At 45.4% G+C, this 18,291-nt stretch overlaps 1 protein-coding gene across 5 annotated transcripts in view; it reads left to right on the forward strand.

Annotated features, from left to right (window-relative positions):
* Positions 1–18,291, forward strand: part of RILPL1 (Rab interacting lysosomal protein like 1) — a 46,276-nt gene that overhangs the window by 769 nt on the left and 27,216 nt on the right. For all 5 annotated transcript variants that reach the window (XR_014827305.1, XM_005670586.4, XM_013982783.3 and 2 more), the window contains exon 2: positions 9,147–9,297. Coding sequence is in view for 4 of the 5 variants with exons in the window: in XM_005670586.4 (XP_005670643.1) it covers positions 9,147–9,297 (151 nt within the window). In the remaining variant the exon portion in view is untranslated. The remainder of the gene's footprint in view (positions 1–9,146; positions 9,298–18,291) is intronic.

The following is an 18,291-nucleotide window of genomic DNA, read 5'->3' on the forward strand; positions in this document are numbered from 1 at the left end:
ACCTAAGTTCCGGTCCTACTTTTACCATTTAATAGCTGTGTGACCTTGAGTAAGTTATTTAACCTCTCTGTGCTTTATTTCCCCACATATCAGATGGTGATACTAATAGGATCCACCTTTTAAGTATTAAATGGGGGGGAGTTCCCGTCGTGGCGCAGTGGTTAGCGAATCCGACTAGGAACCATGAGGTTGAGGGTTCAGTCCGTGCCCTTGCTCAGTGGGTTAACGATCCGGCGTTGCCGTGAGCTGTGGTGTAGGTCGCAGACGCGGCTCGGATCCTGCGTTGCTGTGGCTCTGGCGTAGGCCGGTGGCTACAGCTCCGATTGGACCCCTAGCCTGGGAACCTCCATATGCCACGGGAGCGGCCCAAAGAAATAGCAAAAGAAAAAAAAAGAAAAAAGAATTAAATGGGGGAGTTTCCTGGTGGCTAAGTGGGTTAAGGACCTGGTATTGTCACTGCTGTGGTGCACATTCAGTCCCTGTCCCAGAAACTTAAGCATGCAGGTGCAGCCAAAAAAAAAAAAAAAAAAAAAAAGTTAAAATGGCAAATTTAAAGGAAAAAAGAGAATTAAATGGGATGTTTTCTAAAGTACTTAGCTAGGAGTTCCCGCTGAGGCTCAGCAGGTTAAGGATCCAGCTGTCCCTGCAGTGGCTTGGGTTGCTATGTGGGAAGGGTTCGACTCCTGGCTCCAGAACCTCCACATGCTGCAGACACAGACAAAAAAATAATAAAAAATTGAGTGCTTAAGTAATGTTATTCTTTTCCAGAAATGAAATAAGTCCCTCTGCCCTTCAGTGTCACCTAAGAAGCTAGGACACCAGGCCCCTTTCTTCATCCTCCTCTAGAACCCTCCAGAGCCAAGAGGATATGACCTCTAGCCACTAAGCTCATTGACGCTCAGTCTCTGAGTTCCAGTTTGCAAATGGCTTTGCAGGGTTTCTTCGAGTCTATTAACATGAGGTGATTTTATCTTTAATCCTCACACAACTCTGTGAGGTAGGGACTGTTATCTTCATCTTATATATGAAGAAACAGGATCAGAGTGCGAGGATTTGTCTCAAGTTAGTGCTGACAGGGGATTTGTCTCAAGTTAGTGCTGACAGAGTCCCAGCCCTGGTGGAGGTCATTCTTGTGCCTCTTCTCTTGAAGGAGGATGATTTCAGGCAGTTTTATGCCCAAGCCTCTGCCTTGTAAAGAAGAATCCCTCTGGACTCAAGAATCAGGGCCTCCTCACTGGGCCTGGAGGCCAGACAAGGTGCCTGGGGAAAAGGAAGTGGGAGATGTGTGGTTTCCTGCCCCAACCACAGCCCAAGGAAGCTCTTGTCAGACCCTTCGGACTGAGAATGGGAGGAAATGCTTTTCCTTGAGGAGTCAGGGTGCCTGAGCAGGTTCTGTCTTGCTCTGTGGCCTCAGAAAATACACTGAGCCTCTCTGAACCTATCTGACCAGCCATCACCTACTGTGTGTACTTTGAGGTCTGTGTCTTTTCAAGGAGCAGAGCCTAGGCAGTCTTAACCTGAGGGCAGATCCTTAGGTGGTTAAGAGCACTAGTGTTTTGGAGGTTTGATTGTGTTTGTTCTCATAGGCCCCTATGCCCTGGGGTCAGATAGGAGATTCACACTCCCGAGAAAACCTTAGGCACCATTTCCAAGATCACAGGGAACTTGAGAGCTTGACAATGTCCCTGTCCTGTAATGAAGGTCAGGATTCTTAGGAGCAGAGACTTTGGAGCTAGAGAGCCTGTTTTCAAACTCTTTCCCTCACAGGCTGTGTGGTCTTGGGCAAGTTACCTTGCCTCTCTGTGCCTCAGTTTCCACAGCTGTAAAATGGGGATAATAATATAGTACCCACCTCATAGGATTATGGTTAGAATTAAAGTACCCTAGACAAATACTGGCCCATTTTGAGGACTTTACCAGTGTTAACTTGCATTTAGACCAGGAAAGGCTTTCACTGAGTGCTCTTAGGCTGAAAATGGAGATGCCGCCTCACCTCAGTTACCGCTACTCCTTCTCCAGATCCTTCTATCTCTCCCAGAGGGTTTGGGGAAGGAAGGAACCTTGAGATCCTCTCATACAACTGCCTTTTATTGGGGCAGTTGACTAAGGGGCTTAGCCCAGGTCACACAAGTCCCAGCATCTCTGTCCCCACCCCAAGCATTTCAAGTCTGCTGCAGCCGAGCTGGGAGACACCACTAGGCCTGGAGTCAGGTGGCATTCCCAGCCAGCTGCACTTGTCACTTCTGGAACGCTGTCAGCCAGGAAGTAAACACCAGTGTGTTCAGAGTCAGAGCTTATTTGTAAATGTTGAGGACAATCTTTTCTAATTTGGAGGACAAAACCTTTTTTTTTTTCCCCTTCACAACCACAGTCCCTGTTCTTTCGTATTCTTGGGATCAAGAAAGACTCATTGATTTTTTTTTTTTTCCTGCAGCCTCAAAGGCTCTTCAAGGTGTTATTTCTACAAAAGTCTTGGCATATCCTTGTTCTTATCTGTCTGTCTATTCATTCCTCCCTCCTCCTCTCCCCTGCCCTGCTTCCCTCCCTCCTTCCATCCATTCCTTCCTTTTTTCCTTCCTTCTTCTCTTTCAACAATTATAGCTCCAGTAAAGCATGCACCCTCTCTTCCACCAACTCCTCCTCCCAAAAGACCCTCAGAATCAGTTCCGTTCATCACTCAGTCCCAGGCCATAGTCTTATGTTCTACCTGGTTACTCACTCTGCAACCCCGTTGATGGAACCACAGCTTGCAGTGCCCTCCTAGGTGACACGGGTGATGTAGAGGAAAGGAAAACCAGGTCCTCATCTCAGGCAGTGGGTAGGTAATAGGGAAGACAGGAAACACACACAAATAGACTTTCAAGGAGTTCCCATCATGGCGTAGATGTTAACGAATCCGACTAGGAACCATGAGGTTTCGGGTTCAATCCCTGGCCTTGCCCAGTGGGTTAAGGATCCGGCGTTGCCGTGAGCTGTGGTGTAGGTTGCAGACGCGGCTCGGATCCCACGTTGCTATGGCTCTGGCTTAGGCCAGTAGCTACAGCTCCGATTAGACCCATAGCCTAGGAACTTCCATATGCTGCAGGAGCAGCCCTAGAAAAGGCAAAAAGACCAAAAAAAAAAAAAAAAAATAGACTTTTGAAAGCTGTGCATATACAGTTGCATCTAAATGTAAACAGCATTGTTCATTTATAATTCAACAGAATTTATTGAGTACCTACTATGTGCCAGGCACTGTTCTGAGAGACAGTGGTGACCACAACAGAAGAGGTCTTAGACCTCAAGGATCTGACTTTTTAGCACAGTGCTGTTCCATAGAAATATAACGTGGTGTGTCATTTTAACATAAAGACACCAGGAGTTCCCATTGTGGCCCAGCTGGTTAAGCATCTGGTGTTGTCTCTGGGGCAACTCAGATTTGATCCCTGGCCCGGGGAACTTCCATATGCCACAGGCACTGCTGAAAAAGGAGGGGGGAGAAGACACCAATGAGGTTAATTTTAATAACATATCCTCGGGTTGTTTTTTCGGGGGGGCCATGCCCACACAGTGTGGAAGTTCTCAGACCAGGGATCAAACCCATGCCACAGCAGCAACCAAGCCACTGCAGTGACAATGCCAGATCCTTAACCCACTGAGCCACATGGGAACGCCTTAATATCATATCTTGTCAAACCCAGACTTTCCAAAATATTATTTCAACATGTAATCAGTGTAAAAGATTATGTTTTATAGTAATATAATTGACATGTAATAACATTGTATTAGTTTTAAGTTTACAACATTATGATTTGATATATACATGTTGCAAAATGATTCCCATAATGTTTAGTTAACAACCATCACTACACATAGTTACAAAATTTTTTTTGAGATATTTTGTATTCTTTTTTACCCTACTATGTCTTTGAAATTCAGTGTGTTTAACCCTTATGATATGTTTTAATTTGGACCAGCAGCATTTTGAGTGCTCAGCAGATACGTGTAACTAGTGGCTACTCTAATAGAATGGTGTGGAGTTCCCTCTGTGGCACAGTGGGTTAAGAAACTGACTGTAGTGGCTCAGGATGCTGCAGAGGCGAGAGTTTGATCCCTGGCCCAATGCAGTGGGTTAAAGAATCTGGCATTGCCATAACTGTGGTGCAGGTCACAGCTGTGGCTCAGATTCAGTCCCTGACCTGGAGCTTTCATATACTGCAGATACAGCCATAAAAAAAAAAAACAATGGTGCAATTCCAGTGTGAGGAGATAATTTTTTTTTTAATTTAAAAAATTTCAGTTTATGTTAAGAGCCATGAAGAAGATAAGAGAAATATAAAAAAGACTGGTCAAGGTTGAGGTCTTGTAGATGGGGGAGTCAGGAAGGCTTCCCTGAGGGGATGACAACTGAGCTGCAATCTGAAGGGTAGATGCCAACCATAGATCTGGGGGAGGGTTATTCTGGGCAGGAGGCACAGCAAGTGCAAAGGCCCTGAGGTAGGAGTGAGCTTGGTGTATTCAAGGAACACAAAGAAGGCTGGTAATAATAAGAGCAGAGCAAGTGAGGAAGACGGGTGGGAGATGAGGTTAGGGAGGTACAAGGATCTGATTGTGCTAGGCCTCATGGGCCAGCATAAGGAATTAGCAGACAGTGTTGAAAAGACTAAGGAGGGAGTTCCTGTCGTGGCTCAGTGGTTAATGAATCTGACTAGGAACGATGAGGTTGCGGGTTCAATCCCTGGCCTTGCTCAGTGGGTTAAGGATCCGGCGTTGCGTGAGCTGTGGTGTAGGTTGCAGACATAGCTCGGATCCCGTGTTGCTGTGGCTGTGGTGTAGGCCAGCAGTTGCAGTTCTGATCTAACATATAGCCTGGGAACTTCCCTGTGCTGAGGGTGTGGCCTTAAAAAGACCAAAAAAAAAAAAAAGGAAAAGAAAAGAATTCTCCATGGTCAGCTTAGAGGCAAGAAGCGGCTTCCTCCGCATCAATTTTAGTTCATTGTGAGAAGAAGAAAAAAAAAGACCTGAGGGTTAAATTCTGTGTTCATGTCCTATTGCTGCCAAAACGAATTACTACACACTTACTGGCTCAAAATAACATAAATTTATTATCATACTGAATAATAAGATATTATGAGTAATATTGATATGGATAATACCAGATTGAATTCTGGAGGTCAAAAGTCAAAAATGAGTCTTCCTGCGTTAAAATCAAAGTGTCAGGAAACTCATTCCTTCTGGCGCCTTTAGGGGAGAATCCATCTCCTAGCCTTTCCAGCTTCTGGGGGCCCCCTGCATCCCTGGTTTTGTGGCCCTTTCTTTCCTTTTCAAAGTCAGCAGCACAGCATCTTCACATCTCTAACTCTGACCCCTGCTTCTGTCACCACATCATCTCTGATTCTGACCCTTCTTGCCTCCCTCTTTCATTTTTAAGGACGCTTGTGATTACATTGGGTCCACCCGGATAACCCAGGGGCATCTCCCCATTTCAGGGTCCTGACCGAATCACATCTTCAAAGTTTCTTTTGCTGTGTAAAGTCACATATTCTCAGATTCCAGGGATTAGGATGTGGACATCTTTGGGGGCCATGGTTCTGCCTACCCCAGCCAGTTACACATTTTTTTTTTCAGTTGAAGTACAGTTGATTTACAATGTTTCAGGTGCACAGCAGAGTGATTCAGTTGTATATGTGTTTTATATATATGTATATACATGTACACATGGTTTTATATATATATATATATGTATATATATGCACACACGTGTATATACTTTTTTAGATTCTTTTCCATTATTGGTTATTATAAGATGTTGAATATAGTTTCTTGTGCTATACAGTAGGTCCTTGTTTTCCTGTTTTATATATGGTAGTGTATACCTGTTAATCCAAAATTCTCTAGCCCTCCCCACTAATTTCCCCTTTAGTAATCCTAAGTGTGTTTTTATGTCTGTGAATCTATTTCTGTTTTGTAAATAGTCCATTTGTATGTTTTTTCTTTAGTTTCCTCCTATAAGTGATACCAGATTATATCTGACTTACTTCACTTAGTAGGATCATCTCTAGGTCCATCCACATTGCTGCAAATGGCATTATTTCATTCTTTTTTATGGCTGAGTCATATTCCATTGTGTCCAGCCAGTTGCCTTTGACTGATTGCACTGGGGCCCTCTTTGTGCTCAGCCTGTGTTAGGTGGGAGCAGAGAGGACCGGGGCAGGGAGAGCCTAACTCTGCTTCCAGCCCACACCTGCATGTGGGAAGGTCCCATGCCCGCTCCATCATTCCACCAACACTTCCACCCTCTGGCCCCACCCTTCAGCTCCCCTGGTGACCTTGAACCAGTTGTGCAAATACTTAGTTATTACCTCTCATTTCCCCGGTGCCTCAGGCTTCCTGACAAAGGAGATGGGATTTAGGAACTTATTTAAAAGAGGAACGGAGGCGATGCTGGACATCCGGCCACCTGGACCGGCTTGTGATGGGCTGTAGGAGGACCAGAAATTAGCAGACATCTCTTTAGTACTTTCTGGGTACTGGGCACTATCCCAGGCCTTTATATATATTAGCCATTTAATCCTTGTGACAACCCTCAGGCATAGATATACACTGTTTTCCTCATTTCCAAGGCACCCAAAGGTTGAATAACTTGTCCAAGATCAGCTAGTAAGTGTCAGAAACAAAATTCAAACTCAGGTCAACAGGCCCCAGTATCCGTGCTTTAAACCAACATTTTATCCAGGCAACAGTAATAAAGCTTTGTTTAATTTATGGTTTTGCAAAATACCTTTTTTCTGTAACAGCTTTATTGAATATAATTCACATACCATACAATTCACCCGTTCAAAGCATGCAATTCAGTGCCTTTTAGTTTATTCAAAGAGTTGTGCAAACAATACTGCAATTTTAGAATGTTTTCATTACACCAAAAAAGAAAACCCAGACCCATTAACAGTCACTTCTCATTCCCCCTGACCCTTCTGCCCCTGGATAGCTGCCCATCTTCTTTCTGTATCTATGGATTGACGTAGTGTGGACATTTCCCATAAGTGGAGTCATGCATTGCGTGACCTTTTTTGACTGGCTGCTTTCATTCTGCATCCTCTTTTCAGGGTTCATCCACATTGTAGCCTGTGTCAGGGCTTCATTCCTTATTGACTGAATAATATTCCGTTGTGGAGATACACTACATTTTATTTACCTGTCCAACAGTTGATGGACATTTGGGTTGTTGCTTTTATGACTCATGCTGCTGTGAATGAATATTCATGTACATGTTTTTACATGGGGACATGTTTTCATTTCTTTTGGGCAGAGGGACCCTGCCAATGGAATTCATAGGTCATATGGTAACTATGTGTCACTTACTGAGGAACCGCCACCAGACTGTTTTCCACAGCAGCTGCACCATTTTACATCCCTAGCAGCCATGCTGGAGGGTTCCACTTTCTTTTTTTCTTTTCTTTTTTTTTTTTTTTTTTTGAGGGCCACACCTGCGGCATATGGAAGTTCCCAGACTAGGGGTCGAATCGGAGCTGCAGCTGCCAACCTATGCCACAGCCACAGCAACTCAGGATCCAAGCCACATGTTCATGGCAATGCCGGATCCTTAACCCACTGAGCGAGGCCAGGGATTCTTCATATTCTTGCCAACACTGGTTATCTGTTTCTCTGATTATAGCTATCCACAAAATAATTTTATGGTTTTTTTTTTTTTTTTTTTTTTTTTTTTTTGTCTTTTGTCTTTTTGTCTTTTGTTGTTGTTGTTGCTATTTCTTGGGCCGCTCCCGCGGCATATGGAGGTTCCCAGGCTAGGGGTCCAATCGGAGCTGTAGCCACCGGCCTACCCCAGAGCCACAGCAACGCGGGATCCGAGCCGCGTCTGCAACCTACACCACAGCTCACGGCAACGCCAGATCCTTAACCCACTGAGCAAGGGCAGGGACCGAACCCGCAACCTCATGGTTCCTAGTCGGATTTGTTAACCACTGCGCCACGACGGGAACTCCCACAAAATAATTTTAATAGGCATGTCGTTTATCCTCACATTCAACTCTGTGAGCCTTTTTTTCCCCCCTGAAATACAACTAACACACAATATTATATTAGTCTTGGGTGTGATTTGATGTTTGCATACCTTATGAAATGATCACCATGGTAAGTTTAGCAACCATCTCTCCCCATACAAAGTTATTACAGTATTATTGACCATATTCCTTATGCTGTGTTACATCCCCGTGGCTTATTTCTTTTGCGGTTGTAGGTTTGTACCTCTTAATCCCCTTCACCTGTTTCACTCCCCTCCCAGCCCTTCCCCTCTGGCAACCACCTGTATCTATGAGTCTGTTTTCATTTTGTTTTGTTTATTGGTTTGTTTTGTTTTTCAGATTCCATGAATAAGTGAATATGGTATTTGTTTTTCTCCTGTCTGACTTATTTCACTTAGCATCATACCCTCCGGGTCCATCCATGCTGTCGCAAGTGGCAAGATTTCATTCTTTTCTTATGACCGAGTAATATTCCATTGTGTACATATGCACCACATTTTCTTTATCCCTTCGTCTATTGATGGACATTTAAGGTTGCTTCCGAATCTTGGCTGTTGTAGATAATGCCGCTGTGAACATAGGGTGCATGGATCTTTTTAAATTAGTGTTTTTGTTTTCTTCACTGTGAGTCTTTCTATTATGAATTCCCAGCCAAGAGAAGCTGGGGCTCAGAGTTCTACAGTTAGTTGCTCAAGGCCACTTGAAGAGATGCCTGTTTCACATATACAGGGAGCTTCATTCAGGGCTGGGTGGCCTCCCTGGGGCCTTTGCAGCCTCCTCCTCCCTCAGAGAGAGGTTTGTCCTGATGGCGGGTCTACCTGAAGGTCACGGATGTGACCTCCCCAGAGTGGTTGGGCATGTTTGAGTCCCTGTAGACTAGGGCTGCCCCTGCACTCTCTCTCCTTTTTACATGGTTAAAAGGTACAGTTCCAGGGTAGTGGTTATCTTGGGGGCAGTTCTAACCTAGCTAGGTCCTCATAAATGCTGCCACGCAGGATGCCTGGTTGTCACAGGGAAGGAAACAACCTAAAGCCCAGGCCACCCGGAGCTGCTCCCGAGGGTCAGGGGGGTGGGGCTGCTGCCCTGGGCACACCATGACCCCACGCTGGCCCCTTGCCCTGGCAGGAGCTGGAGCTGGTGGAGGATGTGTGGCGAGGGGAAGCTCAAGACCTCCTTTCCCAGATCGCCCAGCTGCAGGAGGAGAACAAACAGCTCATGACCAACCTCTCCCACAAGGACGTCAGCTTCTCTGAGGAGGAGTTTCAGAAGCATGAAGGTAAGAGGAGGGGCCAGCGGGAGGTGAGGGGCAGGCTCTTCCCACTGTCCTCACCGGCCTGGCCAGTGACAGGAATGAGCACGGAGCCTGAGGGATGGAGCAGTGGTTTCCAGTTTCCAAAGCCTCTGTCTTGTAGTGTCACATTGCTTTCTCACCATCACTCTGCCTGGAGAGAAATCCTTTAGCCCAGTTGACAGAAGGTGAAAGTGGGAGGTCCTTTTGACAAATTGTCGGAGATTCCTTGATTTTCCAGACTCTTTTCCAGGCACTGGGTATACACGTTGGACAAGACAAAGCCCTCCCTGCCCTGAGGGAGCGTATGTTCTAGTGCAGAGGAGATAGATGGTAAATATATGAACAAATAGATAGCACCATTCCAGATGCTGACCAGGGTTATGGAAGAACTAAAATGGGGCTCAGGAGTTCCCGTTGTGGCTCAGCGGCTTAAGAGCTGGATACAGTGTCCATGAGGATGCGAGTTCAATCCCTGGCCTCATTCAGTGGGTTAAGGCTCCAGCATTGCCACAAGCTGCAGTGTAGCTTGTGGATGCGGCTCAGATGTGGCTGTGCTGTGGCTGTGGCCAGCAGCTATAGCTCTGATTTGACCCCCTAGCCTGGGAACTTCCATATGCCACAGGTGCGGCCCTAAAAAGAATAAATACATACATAAATACATAAATAAATCAATAAAATGGGGGGCTATGACAGAGTGACTTGGTGGGGAGCTTCTTTAAATATGGTCATCAAGGAGGGCCTCCCTGATGAGGTGAAATTTGAGCCCTAATGAAGTCATGTAAATATCTTGGGGAAAAGCAAGTGCCAAGGCCCTGAGGCATGGTTGTTTATGGAAAACAAACACTGTTTACAGAGATCAGTGTCACAAAGGATGATTGAAGCCAAGGGTAGTTAAAGGAGAGGTCAGAGGGGTCAGATCACCTAGTGCCTTAGAGGCCAGGGTTTGGACTTTATTCTAAGTGTGCTGGGAAGAAATCTGAGCTGTTTGTCTTGGGCACATGTTTAACAATGAGCAAATCCTTGAGTTCTTTTGTGGTGCAGTGAGTTAAGGAACTGGCATTGTCACTGCAGTGGCTTGGGTCACTGCTGTGGTGCAGGTTCAGTCCCCTGGCCTGAGAACTTCCATATGCTGCAGGCTCAGCCAAAAAAAAAAAAAAAAAAAAAAAAATCTCAAAAAGCCCCAATGAGCAACCCAGGATGGCCACCCAGATCTGAATGTACTGGAGCCCCTCAGCAGTCTTTCATCCTACCAACAGTTTTCTACAACCTTTGTTCCAGGCCTTCTGCTGGTGCTAGAGAGGCAAAGACAGACAGAGGGGTTTGTTCTGAGCCCCTGTACGCTCCCAGCAGCATCCTTCCCATTCAGAGGCTGCCTCTGATCCCAAGGAATCTCAGATCATCTCTTTAGTCTGGGTAAACTCCTTGGGTTCCTACCTAAGCCCCCTCCTCATGTTTGTTGGGAAGGGGATGGACTTTATTTATTTGTTTATTTATTTAGGGCCACACCTGCGCCATATGGAGGTCTCCAGACTAGGGCCTAGTCAGAGCTACAGCTGCTGGCCTACGCCACAGCCACAGCAACGCAGGATCTGAGCTGCGTCAGTGACCTATACCACAGCTCATGGCAACACCAGATCCTTAACCCACTGCGCGAGGCCAGGGATCGAACCCAAAACCTCATGGTTCCTAGTTGGATTCCTTTCCACTGTGCCACGATAGAAATTCCAAGGGGATGGACTTTGTGGGGTTCTGAAGTTCAGAACTTTTGGTTACAACTCTCTGAAAATATAGCACACTTTCTAAGGACTGTAAGGACCAAGAAAAAAAGAAATGTTTGATCCAGGTGCTGGCATTCTCTTTTCCTTGGGTTTCCTTTTTTGAGATGTGAGTAAAGCAGTGAAAGTAAGTCTTAGTGGTGATAAGCATTGGCTCGAGAACCAGGCTGCCCAGGTGTGAATCCTAACCTGATACCTGCTGAGTGACCTTGATCAAATTATTTGATCTTCCTTTGCGTAAATGCCCCATCCAAAAATGAGGGAAATAACCATATCTCTCTCATAAGGTTATTGTGAGGATTCAGTGAATTAATACGTATAAACTGCATAGGATAGTACCTGTGCCTACACTTAGCAAGTGTGAACTGTTGTTACTATATGAATGATTGTTCTCTAGTCCAATCTCCTTTTTGGATAGAGGAAGAAAACAAGCTGAGAGAGTGCATTCTTCCTTTTCATGACCTAGTAATATTCCATTGTATGTTTGGACCACATTTTGTTACTCTGTTCATCCATTGATAGACGTTGGGTCCTTTCCAACTTTTGGCTACTGAGAATGGTGCCACTGTGAACATTCTGGTACGTGTTTTTGTGTGGACATATGTTTTCAGTACTTTGAGGTATATGCTTAGGAGTGAATGGCTGGGTCATGTGGTAACTGTTGAACTTACTGAGGTACCCAAAGTCATCTTTTTGTCAGTGTTAGTTCTAAAGGAACGTTAGAGGCGTCTGGGGTGACCTGGGAAGTCCCCTGACTCCACAGTGATGCTCTGGAGGCCTCAGGGCCCCCAGGCCTGGTCCTGAACACCCTGAGCTACTTCATTGGTGCCCTGTTGCATCTGTGTGCACGAAGCACCCTCCGTGTGGGAGAGCTTTGCCTCGGCTCCCTGCATCCCTGCCGGGCTCATCATGCAACAGCCCACACGGGTGCCATTTGAAATTCACTTAATTGGCATCTCGCGTGGGTCCAGCTCCCATGGGGTGAGCTCAGGAAGGCTCGGGAGTTCTGCTCAGTGGCAGCCCCCACCCACAGGGAAAAACTGGGCAGATGCCAGGCATGCCTTTCACGGTTATTTTTATTTTGCATGGGAAACCATGGGAACACAACGAGGACAAAAGTATTCCTTCCACCTGTAGAGAATCAGACGTTGGGTGGTGGGGCAGCCCATGAAGTTCGGCTGTGTGTCTGGCACCGCTTTGAGCTGTGGGGTGAGGCCTGGGGGCAAACTGAGGATTTGGGGTGCTGCTGTCTGTGCAGTGTAAGGAAGGAGTCAGTGGGATGGGGTGTCGGCTTAGGAGAGCTGGTCCTGCCTAGAACAGTCCTGCTTTGTCAGCGGTTAATGCTGGGCACTGCGCTCAGAGCATCCTGCCAGGCTGCTATCTCCCACTCCCTGCAAGTCTCCAGGTTAGAAAGCCCTTTCCTGCCTCTTCTATGTGGAAATCATCTTGTCAGCACTTGGAAACTACTAGTTTGCACATATGGAGATGCATTACAGATATCGAAGCTATGGGGCTGGGGGGCTGGGGATGCAAAGGTGCATCAGGAGTCAGGAAAAAACTCTTAGACTCTGGACAAACAACTCTGACATCAGGAGAGGATGAAAACTGAGCACATAGCCATTTTCCTCTTTTCTTTTTACTTTTTCTTTCTTTTTTTTTTTTTTTTTTTTTTAAAGGGCCATGGGTGCAGCATATAGAAGTTCCCAGGCTAGGAGTTCCCATCGTGGCTCAGTGGTTAACGAGTCTGACTAGGAACCATGAGGTTGCGGGTTCAGTCCCTGGCCCTGCTCAGTGGATTAAGGATCCGGCGTTGCCGTGAGCTGTGGTGTAGGTTGCAGACACGGCTCGGATCCCTTGTTGCTGTGGCTCTGGTGTAGGCCAGTGGCTACAGCTCCCATTCGACCCCTAGCCTGGGAACGTCCACATGCCGCGGGAGTGGCCCTAGAAAAGGCAAAAAAAGACAAAAAAAAAAGTTCCCAGGCTAGAGGTCAAATCAGAGCTATCGCTGCTGGCCTACCCCACAGCCATGTCAACGCAGGATTCAAGCCGCATCTGCAACCTAGACCACAGCTCATGGCAACGCTGGATCCTTAACTCACTGATCGAGGCCAGGGATCAAACCCTCATCCTCATGGATAATAGTCGGGTTCATTTCAAAGTGACCTAGTTACACATATATTTATATATACATTCTTTTTCTCATATTATCTTTCATCATGTTGCTATACAGTAGGACATAGTCATTTTCTGAAGGGCAGCTGAGAACAGCACTGTCTGAAAAAAAAAAAAAACTAAGGCAATAATCTGGTTTCTCTTCTCTCTCTCTTTTTTTTTTTTTTTCTTGTCTTTTTAGGGCCACACCCTTGGCATATGGAGGTTCCCAGGCTAGGGGTTGAATTGGAGCTACAGCTGCTGGCCTACACCACAGCCACAGCAACACCAGATCCTTAACCCACAGAGCGAGATCAGGGATCGAGCCTGAGTCCTTGTAGATGCTAGTCAGATTCGTTTCCTCTGAGCCACAACGGGAACTCCTCTGGTTTCTCTTCTTTTTTTTTTCCTATGCCACAACCACAGCATATGGAGGTTCTCAGACTAGAGGTCTAATAAGAGTTTGGCTGCTGGCCTACACCACAGCCACAGCAATGTGGGATCTGAGCCGCCTCTGCGACCTACACCATAGCTCATGGCAACACCGGATCCTTAACCCACTGAGGGAGGCCAGGGATAGAACCCGAAACCTCATGGTTCCTAGTCAGATTCATTAACTGCTGAGCCGCGAAAGGAACTCCTGATTTCTCTTCTGATCGTATAAATCTTTCACTTTTTACCAAAAAATGTAAGGCATATGTGATGGTTTTTCTAGTTGTGGTATTAAAGAAAGTAAAAAGGACAAGTGAAAGTAATTTGAATAATTTTTTTGGCCATGCCCATAGCGTGTGGAAGTTCCCAGACTGGGGAGCAAACCCACACCACAGCAGTGACCTGAGCCACAGCAGTGACAATGCTGGATCCTTAATCCATGTGTTACCAGGGAACTCCCAATAATTTCAATAATATTTTTATTTAACCCAGTAGATCCAAGTTGTCATCCTTTTAACATGTAATCAACTAAAAAATTATTGGTATGGAGTTCCAGTATGGATAATGGGAACTCAATTCCTGGTGCAGGAACCTCCACATGTCTCGGGATGGCCAAATACATAAATAAATAAAATTTTGAAATATTTTTTATTTGAAAAATAAAAAGTAATCAGTAGAGTATTTTGCATTTTTTTCATATTGTCTTTGAAACTTAATGGTTATTCATTTATGTACTATATAATATGTATATATGTTTCATTGTGCTAAAATGCACAAAAAATTTGCCATCTTAACCATTTCTAAGCATACAGCTCAGCAGTATTGAGTACATTCACATTGTTGTACAGCCAGTCTCTGAAACTCTTTTCATTTTGCAGATTCAAAACTCTATCCCCATTAAACAAAAACCCCTCACTCCTCTTCCTCTAGTTCTTGGCAACTGGCTTTTTACTTTCTGTCTCTATAATGTTGATTGCTCTGGGTACCTCACATAAGTGGAATCATACAATATTTGTCTTTCTGTGACTGGTTTATTTCACTCAGCATAATGTCCTTGAGTTTGACCCATGTTGTAGTTGTGTCAGAATTGCCTTCCTGGAGTTCTTGTTGTGGCTCAGCCTTAAGGAAGGACCTGGCATTGTCTCTGTGACAATGCAGGTTTGATCCCTGGCCTCACTTAGTGGGTTAAGGATCCAGTGTTGCCAAAAGCTGCAGTGTAGGTTGCAGATGCGGCTGAGATCCATTGTTGTTGTGGTGTAGGCCTGCAGCTGCAGCTCTGATTTGGCCCCTAGCCTGGGAACTTCCACACGCTGCAGTTGCAGCCCTAAAAAGAAAAAAAAAAAAAATTGCCTTCCTTTTTCGGGCAGAATACTACTCCATAGTATAGATAGACCACATTTTGTTGATCCATCCATCCATCTCTGGATGGCTGGTGTGTATTTTACATTTACAGCATGTGTTCATTTGGACATGTCCTGTGTCAGGTGCTCCTTTGCCACTAGTGACTGCTACATTGGATACACACAGCTAGAGTGTGTTCTCAGGGGCTGCTGGGTAGAGTGGTCCTTTGTTAGGAGAATGGGCTATGGAGTGGGGTGGCCCTGAGTTCACAACCCAGCCCCACCCTTACCACTGGGTCACCTTGGGAATGTACTTCTGTTCCCATCCTCAGGATCCTCACCTGTAAGATGAGTATGGCAATCCTGACTCCCAGGACTGTTGAGAAAAAGTCTGTACAGCATCAAACACAGAACTGTCCAAGAGAACACAGCCCTGAGGGCAATTATATCAATTTTGTCCTACCAGTTGAACCTCATGTGGGAACCAGGAGTGGCTGGTATGAATTTCACCTCAATACAAATCGTCCACAAAAAATAATAATAATAACAAACAAATAAATAAATTTTTAAAAATTTAGGGAGTTTCCGTCATGTCTCAGCAGTAATGAACCCGACTAGTATCCACGAGGATGAAGGTTCAATCCCTGGCCTCGCTCAGTGGGTCAGGGATCCAGTGTTGCCCTGAGATGTTGTGTAGGTTGCAGACACAGCTCAGATCCCACGTTGTTGTGGCTGTGGTGTAGGTTGGCAGATGCAGCTCCCATTCAACCCCTAACCTGGGAACTTCCACATGCTGTGGGTGCAGCCCTAAAAAAGAAAAAGAAAAAATTAAAATTAAAAAAAAATTTTTTTAAAGAAGTTCCTAGAGTTCCCATCATGGCTCAGTGGTTAGAGAACCTGACTAGGAACCATGAGGTTGCAGGTTTGATCCCTGGTCTTGCTCAGTGGATTAGGGATCTGGCGTTGCCATGAGCTATGGTGTAGGTTGCAGACACAGCTCGGATCCTATGTTGCTGTGGCTGTGGCGTAGGCCAGCGGCTACAGCTCCGTTTTGACCCATAGCCTGGGAACCTCCATATGTCGAGGGAGTGGCCCTATAAAAGGCAAAAATACCAAAAAAAAAAGTTTTTAATTAAATAAATAAATAAAAAGGAGTTCCTGCTGTGGTACAGTGGGATCGGCTGTATCTCTGCAGCACCTGTGCAGCACCAGGATGCACATTTGATTCCCAGAGCTGGCACAGTGGATTAAAGGATCCGGCGTTGCCAAAGCTGCGGTGTGGATTGAAGTTGAGAGTCAGATCTGATCCCTGGCCCTGGGAACTTAGTATGTCCAAAAAAGAAGAAAACAAACCATCTGTGTACCTTCTCTGAGACTTTCTCCATATGCTTGTGTATTAGTTTTCTGGGGCTGCTGTAACAAATGACCACAAACTGGGAGGCTGAAAACAGCAGAAATGTATTCTCTCACAGATCTGGAGGCCTGGGGTCCACAATCAGTGTGTCAGCAAGACTGTGCTCCTCCAGAGGCTCTAGAGGAAAAGCCTTCCTGTCTCTTCTGTGTCTAGTGGTGGCCAACAATTTTTGTCTTGTGGCTGCATCATTCCATTTTCACATGACCTCCTGTGTGTGTCTCTTTGCCTGAATCTCCCTTTCTTTTCTCTTAGGAAAACCCGGTCATTAGATTTAGTGCCCAACCTCGTTCAGCATGACCTCCTCTTGACTAATTATATATGCCAGGACTTATTTTCAAGAAAGGTCACATTCTGAGGTTCCAGGTGGATGTGAAGTTTGAAGGGACATTATTCTCTCCAGTATGCTTGCTGAGAACATAAGGAGCTTGGGCTGTGAGACTTTGAGAGGCAGTAGTGTGGTTGCAAGAATGTGGACTTTGGAGTCAGAGACCTGAGTTTGAATCTTGAAAGTGCCACTAACTAGCTACTAACTAGCTGTGTAACCTTGTGTATGGTGCTGAACATCTGTGTTTCTTCGGCTGTACATGGGAACAACAGAGGTCCTACTTTGTAAAGTACTCTGAGGATAAAATGAGTTAAGTACTGGGAATTCCCTGGCAGCTCAGTGGGCTATGGATCCAGCATTGCTACTGCTGAGGTGTGGGTTCCATCCCTGGTGTGGGAACTTCTGCGTATCTGGGTGTGGCCAAATAAATAAAGTATACAAATCAGTAATATTTAGTGCATCATCTCTATTGAGTTCTTTTTTTTTTTTTTTCTTTTTCAGGCTGCACCTGCACCCTATGAAAGTTCCCAGGCTAGGGGGTCGAATTGGAGCTGTAGCTGCCAGCCTAAGCCACAGCCACAACCATGCCAGATCCTTAACCCACTGAGCAAGGCCAGGGATCGAACCCGCAACCTCATGGTTCCTAGTTGGATTTGTTAACCACTGAGCCACGGTGGGAACTCCTCCCTCTGTTTAGTTCTGAAACATTTTTACCACCCCCAAAGGAGACCCCTCATCCAGTAGTAATCAATCTACAAACCTCCCTCCTTCCAGCTTTATGCAACTACTAATCTGCTTTCTGTCTCAATAGAGTTACCTATTCCAGACATTTCATATAAATGGAATCAGACTATGTAGCCTTCTGAGACTAACTTCTTTCACTCAGCATCATGTTTTCAAGGTTCATCACATTGTAGCGTGTCTCAGAACTTCATTATTTTTTATGGCTGAATAAAATTCCCTCATATGGACAGACAACATTTTTTAAAACCATTCATCTGTTGATGTACATTTGGGCTGCTTCCACCTTTTGGCTGTTGTGAATAGTGCTGCTATCACTTTGTCACTTGCCTTTTTCTTTAACCAGCTATATAGTGTCCCATTGTGTGGAAAGTACTTGTTTGTCCATTTCCTTGCTAGAGTATTTGGCAGGGGAGAGGTCTATGCCTGTGGCATGTAGAAGTTCCTGGGCCAGGTTTTGAACCCACACCACAGCAGTGACCAGAGCCACAGCAGTGACAATGCTGGATCCTTAACCTCTGTGCCATAAGGGAACTCCACTCCTGGGTGTGTAGATCATTACCAGTTTTCACTACTGCGCACTCAACTCCTGGGACTGATCTTGGACTTGGCTTTTCTGTGCACTTGCCTGAATATCTTTCTAATCTTGATCCCAGGATCCTGAATTTTCTGGATGACTAAATAATTGCTAAGAAATCTTCCAGCTTTTCCTTATGTCTGTGATTCTATTAAAAACACTTAACCTTTTGATTTTTCAAAGCACTTTTGTAACCACTCTTGGAGCAGGGAGAGCTAGTATTT

This window comes from Sus scrofa, chromosome 14 (genome assembly GCF_054392235.1).
Source record: "Sus scrofa isolate SSC_HxYL_T2T_F1_AM1 chromosome 14, Sscrofa_HxYL_maternal_Yorkshire_Landrace_v2.0, whole genome shotgun sequence".
Lineage (NCBI taxonomy): Eukaryota > Metazoa > Chordata > Mammalia > Artiodactyla > Suidae > Sus > Sus scrofa.